Raw genomic sequence first — 13,681 nt, forward strand, 5'->3', positions numbered from 1 at the left:
AGTTTCAAGAAGAAAAAAAGTCTATTAAAATCACACACACTTTAAAAAACAAATGATGATTATAAAAACATGAAATAAAGGTGAAGTTAACTGACAGACAACTAAATTGCTTTGTGTGTGTATGATTAGCTTCATGGAGGGTACTACTTTGCTAGTAGTGGCATATTATACACACACACACATATACACACACACACACAAATGTCCATAGAAAATCCTGGAAAAATATGTAAATATGTCAAGGCTAACCAGGGACTTCATACACACATGGTTTTATGATGGAAGATGCTCAATGACAACTTAAGTGTTTACCATGAGAGTTGTCTTCTTTAGGTCACGTCAGTCTCACCGTATTTGTACCCTCCCCTGCGCGCTCCCTCTCCCAACAGTGAACCTCATACTTGGAGTCCGATGTCTCTGTCACTATCATGAGCCATATACCATTGACTGCTGTCAGAGAAAAGCCACGAGGGCAGAAAAAAGAAGGGGCTGGGGAAAGGGATGGTTAGGTATAAACAAGACAGGAAGGGATTTTTTTCCCCCCTGTGGTAATAAACAAAGAACAAAAGCAAGTGCCATCACGATGTCCTCAGAATTCCCTGCCACCTTAGACCTGAGCAGAGGCTGTGACCTTTGTCTTCTGAAGAAGGGATGGTAACACTGGAGCAACGTGCTGCAGCACTGGCAGTCCCCCTAAGCTCCTTGCTCAATGGCACCGAGCGTGGGCAGATTTGTGTGTATGTGGCAATGGTGTCCCAGGAGACGGCCAGTGTTTTGGGTTCATGCATGTCTTCATGGCAGCGCTTCTCTGCTCCTATCCACAGTAAAGAGCAGCTCAATGATGGGTTACACCAAGTGTCACTTTATGTATTTCTTTTACTTGACAAAAATCTAGTAACTTTAACCTTGACTTATATATCTTTGTCCTATGCATGAGGTGGACCACGGGGCCAGACAAAGTCCGGACTGCCTAGGAAGTGGAGCCTCGCAGAGTCTGGTCTCAGTCCTAGGAGGGCCAAGATGTTCGTCAGATTGGTTGACAGACCCCTGCCTGCGAATCAGTCACGTCAGGCCTGGGGTACCTTTCAAAACCACGGGAAAATTATGAATTATTTCCATAAAAGAAAAATGCCCTGCTTCAGAAATACATTAAAAGGCACACGTTTATTAGACATGTGAAGAGTCCCGCTTGTTTTTCCATGACAGTCACCTTCATCATTGATATTCATTGCGTGATGAGAATTCTGCAGACGAATGAAGGTCAAAGCTACCTTAAACTCCTCTCATGAGGAAAACTATTATTTTTTTAAATGTTATCAATGAGCACATATGTAGACATATAAATATTTATACAGAAACTTACCGCCGAGGCAGTGAACAGAACTGGGAATACAACGATGTGCTCTGGGGACCTTCCCCGTGTGGCTGTACTTGCAAATCAGGACAGTGCTGTGCCTCTTTTGCCACCCCTTTCCCTGCGTCTACTGAGGAAAGGTCAATGTTTCATACAGCGTAAGCCGGAAGGGGCTTTGGATCCTTCCCCACTTTACAGAAAGGAGAAGATAAGAGGCCCTCGGAAGGTTAAATGACTTAAGATCACATTGCTGAGTTAAACCTAAAACACAGTTTTCTTGACTCTCATTCCAGTCCTACTTCTTTGGTATTGGAAATATAGATCAGAGTAGTAATCTATGGTATAGGGGGAGGTAAAAAGTTAGTTATCAGGTTAGCTAGAAGAAAGTGAAGGCCTTAGAGGAGTAAATTTAGGAGAAACTCTCAAGGTTAACCAGACTTTAGAGAAAAAGAAAAGCCCCAAGCTGAACAGTAAAAATATTACATTTCTCTAAACCACAAGAATAAGGCAGGTAGTGCACAGTAGACGCCCAACCAAGAAGAGCAAAGGTCTTTGGACAAAGCTGCTCCATGCAGTTGCCTCTCCAGGCTACTTAGGAATTGGACCCCAACTCAGGATTCAAAAGAAAAAAACCCAAATAAAAACTGTAACCATTAAATACTGACAGAGTCATGTATGACCTCAGAGACACTACCTTCAAGGAAAGTCTGGGAAGGAGGAAGATGGAATTGGGTCAGCAACAAACAATGATGTCATCATGGGAAAGAAAATGATTTATGCATCAAACGGCTGACTTCTGCCTGCAGATTGCAAAGCAAGCTCCTAGGTCTTCGTGGTGTGCTGCTTCCCGCTGACTTTTACCAGGGCCACTGTTAGAAGTCAGGAAGCAGTGGACCATATTGTCTTAGCCTATTCCAGCATTGACAGTTGGAAGGAAACTCCAGGCGCCCAGCACCCAGGCCTCAGATAAGGCAGAACGCTCGTGCTCCTGGGGCTCCGGAGGAGGGTCAGGAAGCCTGGGAAGCCCTAGGTGTGGATCGTTGACCTGTGCTTGCCATCACTGGGCCCAGCCAAGGGGATGAGGGCCCAAAAACATGAGTGACAACAATAAGGTGCTAGGCCAGACACTGTGCTAGCGTTTTAAGTCTTGTCACTGGGCCACACATTTAATTTTCACAGAAAACCTGTAACACAGGTAGGAACTACTAATCCCTTTTAAGAAATGTGCTCACGGAGGCTCAGAGAATTGTGTATGACTTGTGGAAGGTCAAACCACTGGCAGCAAGGTCAGGGAATCCACATTTCTGAATTCTTGGTCCAACTCTCCAATTCGGTAAGAGGATTTACTGTAAGATGGAGTCAAAATCCACAATCCACAATTAATGGCTTCAAAAGGCATGACCTCAAATTTCACACAAAATATATGTTTAAAGTTCATATTGTTCCTTTTAAGCAATTTTTTTCTAATGAAAATAGAAATTTTTGACATGAGGCAGCCTCGTCTCAAAGGCTGGCTTATTCTTATTGCTATTTCTAGTGAGTACAAATAAAATAAATCACTTTTCAAATTTAGATTTTAAAGTTAATGGAATGCGATGTATCTGGTAATTTGCTTAAGGTTCTCCAGTTGAATAGAGGTGGGACGAGGGTCAAAAACAGGCTATAGGAACTCTCTTATGATCACTTGATACTTTAGCAGGATGAGCACAACAGTAGCAGTTAAGACAGCACTGCTTCTTGTGCCCTGAAAGTACTTCCAGGTAAGGAGCAAAGCTGTCGACAGAAAGGGCAGTAACGGTTATGACCATCTACCTGTGGTCTCTGGAGGTAGGGCTATGTCCACCCCAAGCCTTGTTTGGTTGGGTATCATCATTCCTTTCGTAGATCTCATTATCAAGCAAAAAGATGAATAAAGCTAATTAGGATTAACTGCCCTTAAAAAAGAATCAATGAATGTTAAAGGGTTCCATTTTCATGAGTTACATTCTTTGTACTCCAAGGTTCTGTTATAAACTTAGAGTTCCTAGAGCCTTTTAACTACATATTATATTTAATTCACCTAATGGTTAAAAACAGAAGCTACTTTCTTAACAGGTGAGTTCAGCATGAGATATAATTTGTCTAACTGTTGCAGGCTTATAACAAAAAAGACAATAAAATACATAAAAAAATTAAAATATACAACTCTCAGAACTCTCAGTCATCATTAGGTTAGGTTCACTGGGAAAAACAAACGTGGAAAACTATTTTAAAAGTCCTTAAAGAATGTTCAATATGTGTTTTTGCGACAGGCCAGACAACATTCCTTACCTGAAAACTGCGTATGTCAAAAAATATTTTTTTAAAGGTCTTATTTACTTTTAGAGAGAGGGGAAGAAAGGGAGAAAGAAAAGGAGGGAAAGATTAACGTGTGGTTGCCTCTCATGTGCCCCCAACTAGGGACCTGGCCCGCAACCCAAGCGTGTGCCCTGGCAGGAAACTGTACCAATGACCCTTTGGTTCACAGGCCGGTGCTCAGTCTACTGAGCCACACCAACCAAGGCTAAAAAAACAAATTTTTAAAAAATTATTTAGAACTTCACAGGGAATAATTTTCTATTAGTTTCATGAATATGTACATGTGTTTGTATGTGTATCCCTCCAGGGACAGCCATCGATATTATAATTGCATTATTTTTTCCTAAGGTAAACAGTTATTGCAGACAATTTCTAGATGTACCTATATTCATGAATTTGTTCCACTCAGAAAGAAGTAACTATTTTGCTCTAAACTCTAAAAAGCAGTGTCTATCCAACATTACAAACATATCTTCCATCTGATGTTTGAAATGGGTGAAGTTAAAATTTCTTACCATCCAGGCAGTGACAAAGTCCCCCATCCAGGTCCCTACAGCAGCTAATTTCATGAAACTTTCATTTCGGATGCCCATATAGTCTGTAATGATATATGCTCTGTGGAAACAAACACACAAGACATTGTCCAGACTCAGAGAGCCATATAATCAAAGCTTCCTGGTTCAGCAACACGCACAGGGACTTTTCCCCCTTTCAATAAGCTTTCTTGCTTTGTCTCACCACATACACTTACAAATCTGAAAGGCTAGGAAGAGCTCTGAGGGTGTCTGGGTCCGTTCCAATTAGCCTTGAAGACTGTGACTATGCCAATTACTATGTGCATTTCATTCTGAGCTGTAAGACTAACAGCTTTTGGAAAATCAAACAGAAAAACTCAACAAAGGCATCATTTCCTGCTCACTCAAGCAAGAGGAGAGCAGAAACAATTCCTGAATTAGAGTAACTTGAAAGGAAAGAGAAGAGCCACTTTCCTTTACTACCGTCAAGTTGGAACTATTGAAAAGGTGCCGGGACTAGGTTTTAGACATAATATCATGCCTGAAAAATGTTCAGAATAATGCCAAGGTTTGGGAAAAATTTCCACACAGTGAAGAAATGTAAAATTTGATTCAAATATATTTGCTTTAAATTATTACTTAAATAATAATAACCAGAAGATATAATTTCATCACTCCTTTTGTTTAGTTTATTCTTGTTTGCCTGCTGTAACACCAAATCATACTCTTCACAGCTCAAAGAAAGATTCGAAGGTACAACTGATCATTAAATATCAAGTAATAAGACCATGCTTATTGTTGATTAAGCATTTTCATTTCCACTTTATTTGATAGTCAAGAAAATCCTAAGTATTATTTTTCCCATTTTTCAGTTTCTCAGAAAACTGGGGCTCAGAGATATCACTTAACTTGCCTAATCAATATTACATAACTAATGGATGGTATAGTTAGGAACTATAATTTCTCTTTTTCTCTCCCCTCTCCCCCTCCCTCTGTTTTCTATTCAGATTCTTTTATTTTAAATTTTGTCCCTTTTCTTATGTGATAAAACTTGTACAATTTACAATACTACTTGAACTTGATTCTTCTTAGTTTAAGTTTAAAACAACACATAGTAAATAATGACATGTTTGTTATTTATCTATTAAAATAAGAAGCAGCAGATTTTTGAAGTCATTGAGAGGTAAACCATCTCCAGTTCAGTTATTTATTTTCTGGTGTTATTTCAGATAGTTTGTAATCCCTAAAATAAACAGATAAATAGTTTTATTTAACAACAAAAGCAAACATAAACTTTAAAAAGCAATCTTTCCACATGCTTCATTTACCTACCTTGGAGGGGCTATAAAAATCCCTTAAGGCCTCATCCCAAAATTCTGGGTCTCTAAGTCCATGGCTTTCCATAACAGCCCCCAAATTGGTAGCTACTACAAAGCACAAGCTTACAATGTGCCAGAGACCATTGTTAGCACTTTAAATACTGTGTCTCCATCAACGTTCATGTCAGCACAATGAAATGCATTGTTATCCCTGTTTCACAGATATGAAATTAAGGCCTTTAGAGAGTTCTTGCAGCTGTTTCAAGTCCAAGCATCTAGTAAATAGACAAGATTTGACTCTAAATTTGATTGACTTCCTAAATCTAGGCAATTATCCACTATGCCACACCTTCTTCCTATAAGTGTTAGTGGAGAGAGAAAAAAAATCCCACAAAGGCTATCTACTCTATTTGCCACTATTTCAGTAGGCCCAACTTCTCTCCTTTGAGGATAATCCATAATCAGAAGTCAAGAGTAGTATCCAGGAGCTGCATCTCCCCAGAGCTACTACCATCAAGCCTTGGACTCCCAGCAAGTTCACTAATCTGAGCAGCCTCTGTGGGAAAGCCTCCAGGTTCACCGGGAGAGCTTGGTGTCACTCCTTCAGTACCACTGCTGCTGGGCAGTGCGGGGGCAGTGACCTCAGTGTACTACAGAGCATGAGCTCTTAATTGCCCAGCTCTTCCAGTGACACTTATTTGGAAGAATGTGCTCAATGCCTCTTCTCTACCTGCCCATTTTGCCAATTAGTTCTAGAATACATCGGGCCAAGGTGGAAATTTCAGGGTACATTCATTGTGATTGTATAAATGTGTATAATAGAAGTAACACACATCAAACTGCTTCAAATTGCCAATGTAAATGTATGCACAGCATTTAAATAATTTATTTCACATAATCTTCAAATTTTTATTTCAGTATCTAAACATAGGAATGAAATGGATAAGCTTGCAAAAATCAATGATTCAGCCTAAAACAACGGAATAATCTAAATAAAATATTAAAATTACCCCCTCCCCCGCCGAGATCTGCTTAAAGGCATGTGAGAGCTGATGAAGCAATGAGGACTAGAAAAACCAAGATACAAAATTTTCAAAAATTGTGAAAAGTTAGCCATATTTTCTGAGGGGCCACTTGCTGATTCTGGACTTTACCAGGGCAGAGGGCAGTCTCAGTGGATCAGAGAGACATTAGAACTTAGGGAGCCAAGGTCCTCATGAGAAATCAAGGGCCCAGAAGAGAGTATGATACACACCTGGTATTCCATCAAGAATTTGCTAAATTATAAACTTGTCAGGGGTAAGCTAAGAGACTAAGCAGAAAGTCTCTGAATTGCATAGCAGGGGTCTGGCAAAGTCCCCCGCTGAAGAGATTACTCTAGTTCAGAACCTGTCACATGGAATGGCCCAAGAGAACACACAGTCAGGTAGGGCTACAGAAAACTAAAGATAGATGGGGTTTTTGATGAAACTGTCAAGCAGTCCTTACCCAGTCCATTCAATGACTAGATCAATGTGATCATGCTCTACTCTTTCAACTTAACAGAGGAAAGAGTGAAGCTTTTCTGAAAGATAAAAAAAATCATTTAGATCCTCTATACATTTATATCTATGTATATAATCATCCAACATTTATTCAAAAATCACTAGAATGTCAAGAAACAGGGCCATACCACTGAAAACCAACAGAGAAAACAGTATTTAAAACTAGACAACAAGCCCCCAGGAGGACAGGGAGTTATTTTGGCTATTCTTTTCATTGTTGATTTCCTAGCACCTAGAGCTATGCCTGCATAGAGTAAGTGATCAATATTTGCTTAATGTATGAATTAACGAAATGACCCAAATTATTCATATTTATTTTTATATGACATGGGGAGACCTATGTATAATACATCCTAGAAGCAGAATAAAATGAGATTGAATCATGGACTCTTCTACAGAGGGAGACATTAAACATGTTTTTAAACTGTTTTGTGTGTTCACTTTATTTCTCCACCTACATTTGTATCGTGACTGCAGAATAGCTGTTCTGCATACACTGCAATGATGTATCAGCACAAAATAAAGACAGGCCCTTCCTCTGTGGCTGCGGGCAGGTGGTGAGCACTGGATGCTACGATAGCAATGCAGATGATAGAGCACAGACAAGTTATGAAATAACTTCATATATTTAAAAGTGAAGACTGATGATAAAAGTAGTTATTCTTATTTTTACTGTTTTGGACAAATATCAAGAATTACAAATATGCAGACCTGTCAAAAAAATTCAATTATTAGTTCACTGATTTGCATATGCATTAATAGTTAACAGTATTTCCTGCTTAGGTTGTAAAGGACAAGGTGTGCATACATTTACATCAGCAATTTGAACCATTTTCAAGATCACATTGGATTCATTAAGCTGTGAGGCTTTATATCTAATAATTTTAGGGAGTGGTTCAGAATTAAATTTCACTTGCTAGGAAGCACCATTAAAGTTTGAGTTTTGTTTGGAGTTTTAGCTAATTATTTCAACTATTTATACCTCTTTTATTTTGTTTTGTAATTTAGCTGGTTATTTCCAGCTAAATATCTATGCATATTTAGATCTATAGGCATAGATCTAAAAAATTGTGCAGTTCTATCAGCCTTCCAGGAAAATATTGATCACTGAAATTTTCTTTAAAGATTCTAAGTGAATTTCTTTTCAGGCTACAGCTTCAGTTTTGGGGTTTTCTGGTTTTGTTTACTTTTTTTTTTATTTCATGCTCAGCTGTCAAACCCATAACAAATATATAGAAATTTCAAATTACAGGGTCTTGCAAAGGTTCATAATTAGACTGAAAACATGAGCTACCAAGGCTATTATAACTGGTAAAACCCATGTGCTAAATGACTATAAACTAAACAGACTCGAACATGGGCTAAACAGTGAAACTATAATATGCATTAGTCCTACAGGTGAAAGTCTTGATCACTATTTAAAAAAAAAAAAAGCTCCAGTTCACTTCACTCTGTTATTTATATGTAAGTGGGTGCAATCAGTGCCAGATGATTTAGGAGTTGAGTCTCTGAAAGTTTAAGAGAAGGCAGTAAACATAGATCACCGAACCAATATTGATTCATGCTCCACTGAAGATCCATCTGTGGCCAGCTGGTTTCATAATGTCTCAGCTGTCTCTCTCAGCCATGTTCGGGCAACAGAAACAAGATTGAGGGCTTCATACATAAGTAAACCATAAATAAGGAGTTAACTTGCATGAGCACAGACCTGCATTAAGCACAATGAAACTAAAGCAAAACCTTCAAACATTCTAACAACATTGAGATAAAATTTATCACTGTAAAATTCCAGGAATTAAATCCAGATTTATTACATTTACCTTTTCTCAATCTTTTTGTGTTTGTAATGAAATGATTACCAGCCTTTAATCTAGTCACTTAATCAACTATTATCCAAATGACCACAGTTTAGGTGTTGTTTCTTTTTCTCAATATTCCTGGCTCTTAATTATTGAGAGGATTTGATGGCGCTTAATATATGTGTATGGACTCTCCAGGCAAGACCAAGGGTATATGAAGCTATGGAGCAAGATCCACTGGAATGCTAAAATGCTGCAGAAAGTTGTTAGAAGTAGCCTGAAATGATTAAAATTGCATCTGGACCTAACATTGCTTACAGATAAAGTACCACCTCGAATTCCCCAATTTTAGCCACTCATCCCTTCTAATTTCTATAAGGAAGACACATTAAAAAAATATGGAGGGAGTTTTCATTGGACAAACCCACTCTGACTGTAAACCAAACCCACCCTGCCATCCACCAAACATCAGCTCTTCTTCACATTCCTTGCATTGCTTCAGACCGTTCAGTGAAATGCATGTATACTAGATGCAGAAATTTTAGTGTAACATCAATCCCTCCCTCTCCTTTACTGCCAGCATTTGATTAATCACAAAGGTTACTTCTAAGGGGCTCTCAAATATATGCTGTTTTTCTTTTCATCATCACTGCCAATGTCTTAACTCTGCTCAAAACTATCTCTGTTCTGAATTACACAACAAGCTCCTATTTTGCCTTGTCTTCCCCTTATTACAGACATTCTGTTGCCACCAGAGCGACTTCTGGGGATGTGATATGGTATAGCAGAGGCCAGGGGTCCTGCAACCAGGAAGTACTGGGTTTGCAAACCACCTCCCCACTCTAACCTGGGACAAATAATCAACTCGATAATCCCCCAGTCCCTTGCCTGTAGAATGGGGATTAAAAAATATCTTCCCTTCACAAATGTTTCTTGAGAATTACATGAAATAAGTTATTTAAAGTTTCTAACAACTATCCATAATAAACATGGAAAAGGATGGTCAATTTCCTGGTCCCATCTTCTAAAATCATTGTAGTGGTTCCCGTAGTCACAGAGGAAAGCATGGGTAAAAAGACCCTCCACTACGTGTAAGGCATCTTCTTTTTTAGACTCATCTCCTTCTGTCTCACAATCTCCTTTTTTCAGGCCCTGCTCCATGAAATCAGTCTCACTAACCATCCCACAATTCTGTGAAGCACCTTAGTATCTTTGTGCACAATGTACTCCTTCTGAAATGCCATCCCCTTTCTCCTGGCCTAAAATTAGTAACTCGACCTACGCACTGAGAAATCTGCCATTACACCTAAAAGTCATCCCTTCCCTGGTGCTACTATATCACTTTGAATACACTTCTATGTTAAATAAATTTCCCTGAGTATTTTAATGGTTTTTCTCACGTTGCCCCTCTCTCCCAAAAAGCTTGGTTCATCAAGGGTGAAGAACATGTTTCATTCACCTAGGCAGATGAAATTATTTGCCAAGTGTATAGTATAATTTAAGAATGCAATAAATAGTTCAATGAAATAAATAGTCAATTGATTAATATAAGAAGATTACTTAGATCATCTGATACTAGGGCCAAACTAAAATGAGGGTAAAAGAGAAAAACAAAGACTTGCAATATAAAATAAACTAGAAGAAGACACCAAAGATACATTGTGGGCCATGTAATTATGATGGTCTATCAAAGTTAGAATAGAATATCATTGTATCATTTTTATTACCACTTATAGAATAAAAAGCTAAAGTCCAGAATATAATAAAATCAAAATAAAGAACACATCCTTGACTTTCTGCAATCACATGTAAATTAATTTAGTATGAATAAAAGTTAGTTGACTCACTATGAAAAAAAGTAAAATACTATAAAATCTTTGCATGGTATCTACTGAATCTTAATGTTTTAAAAAGTCAGTTTAAATAAGACGAGATACCACTACATAAGTTTGCGCACCAATTCACTGCACAAACAATACAAGAGCTATAAAATAAACCATATTCACTTTTAAAAAATTTACTTCACTACCCTGAAAATGCATACTGCCAAACTACATTTGTTGCCAGTTCTTTAAAGTAAACATTTAGAAGTTTATAAATTTATAAAACAATGTAACCTCAAAACTAATTTTAAAGTTACAGAATTTTGGTGGTTATTCCCCAAGTTTCTTTCTAGGTTAATTTTTCTCTCAACCTCACAAACAGTCGAGGAATATCCAGCATAACTGAATGCTCAAAATGGAGCTGTCTTCTACCTCTGATGAATTAAACACTACCAAGACACTTCATGTATCTTTACTAAAGTCATTGGAAAAGTAACAGAAAACACAAAAAGTTTTAAATCCTGAGCTTGTTGCCAACAGAATGTTAATAAATCCTTAAAGGCTTGCAGAGTCACAAATTACATAAAATTAATTTCATATCTAACTTAATCACATTTTAAAGTTAAAAAGCATTCAACGTGTTCATAATTATTCAAATAAAACGTATCTGAATTGTAAAAGTGAATTGCAAGCCAAGCCAGAATGGCATTAATTAATTTATCTTACATAATGATGCTTCCTCCCAAAATAATTACAGAATCAAATGTGGTCACCAATAAACACTGACTTGTTTTTCATCCAAATCCTTATAAATCCTATAAGGTTGAAAAACCTTATAGATTCTGCTAAGATTTTGATGCTACTCCAAGACAAAAAACAAGTTTAATTTTAATTGGCATGTATCAGTGAAGGTAGTTGTTCATGGCTGTTAAAAGGTCAAGATTGATTTAAAAAATAATGGAATGAAAACAATGGGACATAAAAACAATAATTAACTTTTGGCAGAAACTATAAATTTTCCCCCTGTATGTAATAAAATAAACATGAAAAATGAGACTATTCCCTACAAAATTTTCTAATTCAAAACATAATTGCTTGGTAGTAATATAATAATTATGCTTTTCCCTCTCTTCTCCTTCTCTTTCTCCATCTTCTTCTAGATATGAATTCAACCACCTCTTATTCTTTTCTCCATAGAGACCCAACACTATTTCTCAATTCTAAGCTCCAGTGATGGGAAAAAGAAAGGGGGCTATTTTTTTCATCCAAGAACCCCTCTTGCAGCACATGAATTTACATTAGCTAAGAATCTATCTTATTTCTTATTCATTTACTCATGAAGCAAATTACTGCTATCTCCCTGTATGCTAGCTAGGCCATGGGCCTGACGCTTGTAAATGCCTAAGTTTCATGGGGAAAAAAAAAAATAGCACCTCAGAGTTGCTGGCCACCTCCTGGGTTATTTATTACCCAGAACCTCTTGTCTAATCCTTCCCTCCCTCCTACCCCACTTTCCCTAGTGGAAAAGTGAAGCTTATGGAATAAGGTTATAGACACATGTATACTGTAGTAGCCAAGACTACTGATAGCCAATTTTTTCCTTTTCTAGTAATTTAGATCCAAGGCTCAAAGAAAGAAAAAAGGAAATCTTTTTCCAGGGATTTGGATGAAAAACAAGTCAGTGTTTATTGGTGACCACATTTGATTCTCTGTGAAGTAGGAAACTAATTCTGCAGCAAGAGAGAGACAGGGGGCAAGAGAGAAAAAGATGAGGGGGAACGAGACATAAGAGAGAACCATGCAAAGAAGGAGAGGAGAGATCAGAGAGAACATTGGCGGTGTGGGAGTTTACTTCCAAAGCTTTCTGGAGACCTGCTCTCCTGCACTTTGGATTCCATGGGACACCCTGTCAATTCCTCATAATTACTGCCATCATCTAATTATTGCCTCCTACCTTTGTTCTTAAACTAACCTGACATAGCTTCTGTCAGTTGCAATGACAACAGTTATAACCATTACAAAAGAAAAAATTTAGAGCCTAAAAATATTTGAATATTTTGTTCAGTTTCAACAATCCTTACATTCCTTTTAGAAAGGGATGCCACTATACTGGCTGCAAGAAAAGTCACCCATGTGGCTGATAGACTGAAGCTAGTTTTCAGATTACTCCAATTAGGAACGAGGATAAATTTACTGTGTGCATTCCTTATGCCACTGCCCCCCAAAACAGGGGGACTTTTGTTTAAATTTTAATGTACTATTTACATGTACAAATTTTATAACTGTACTGAAGTTCAGAATAGCACTCCCCTCCTTTCAAAAAAATAGGATACATGTTCTAATTAAAACCAATCTGTTAGAATGTGAGGTGGGGCACACCATCAGAGTGTGTCAAATGAGTGGCAATATGTGTGGGAATACCTGTGCATTTCATAGATAATAAGCTAGATGAAGATGCTACAGCTCTTAGCTCAGTAGTCTAAAGGAAACCTGATTTGAAATTAAAAGTGTTGACAAAAGACAAAATAAAGACAGATAAAGTATAGCTTGGAGATTTTATAGGTTTGCTACAGTGTCAATCATAAGACCAGATTAAGCAGACATCCCTTAGTGGAAAATACGCAGCTGGAGAGAGTTTTACAGGAAGTTGGGAAGGGAGCCCTAGAATTGAGTTTGCCAATAACAGGAGTAATTTGGTGTACAGATATAGAATTCAAACACTTTTAAGGTGTTAAATATGATTGGGATGCTAAATATCACTCCCCTTTCACCCTCAGCCATCTCTGGATTTGAGCGCTGTGTAGAGCCAAGCCCAGGGGGCATCTCCTTAGTCTAACAATTTGTAATTACTATCAAATGCCCTTCAAATTAGAAGCAATATCATATTATTGCTCCATAAATTTGCTATGCAATTTTATTAATTATACAGCTTCATTCATTTTAACAATCAAGAATTCCATGCTCTGCTTTTGCATGTGTGCTTCACAAGC

General features: G+C 37.7%; 1 protein-coding gene across 3 annotated transcripts in view; it reads right to left on the reverse strand.

Annotated features, from left to right (window-relative positions):
* The window catches only part of TMEM117 (transmembrane protein 117), a 392,305-nt gene that overhangs the window by 180,712 nt on the left and 197,912 nt on the right, over positions 1 to 13,681 (reverse strand). For all 3 annotated transcript variants that reach the window (XM_054591210.1, XM_054591211.1, XM_054591212.1), the window contains one exon: positions 4,207 to 4,306. In XM_054591210.1, the coding sequence (XP_054447185.1) occupies positions 4,207 to 4,306 (100 nt within the window). The remainder of the gene's footprint in view (positions 1 to 4,206; positions 4,307 to 13,681) is intronic.

This window comes from Pteronotus mesoamericanus, unplaced genomic scaffold (genome assembly GCF_021234165.1).
Source record: "Pteronotus mesoamericanus isolate MK-2021 breed Mesoamerican mustached bat unplaced genomic scaffold, CSHL_Meso_final scaffold_21, whole genome shotgun sequence".
Classification (NCBI taxonomy): Eukaryota; Metazoa; Chordata; class Mammalia; order Chiroptera; family Mormoopidae; genus Pteronotus; species Pteronotus mesoamericanus.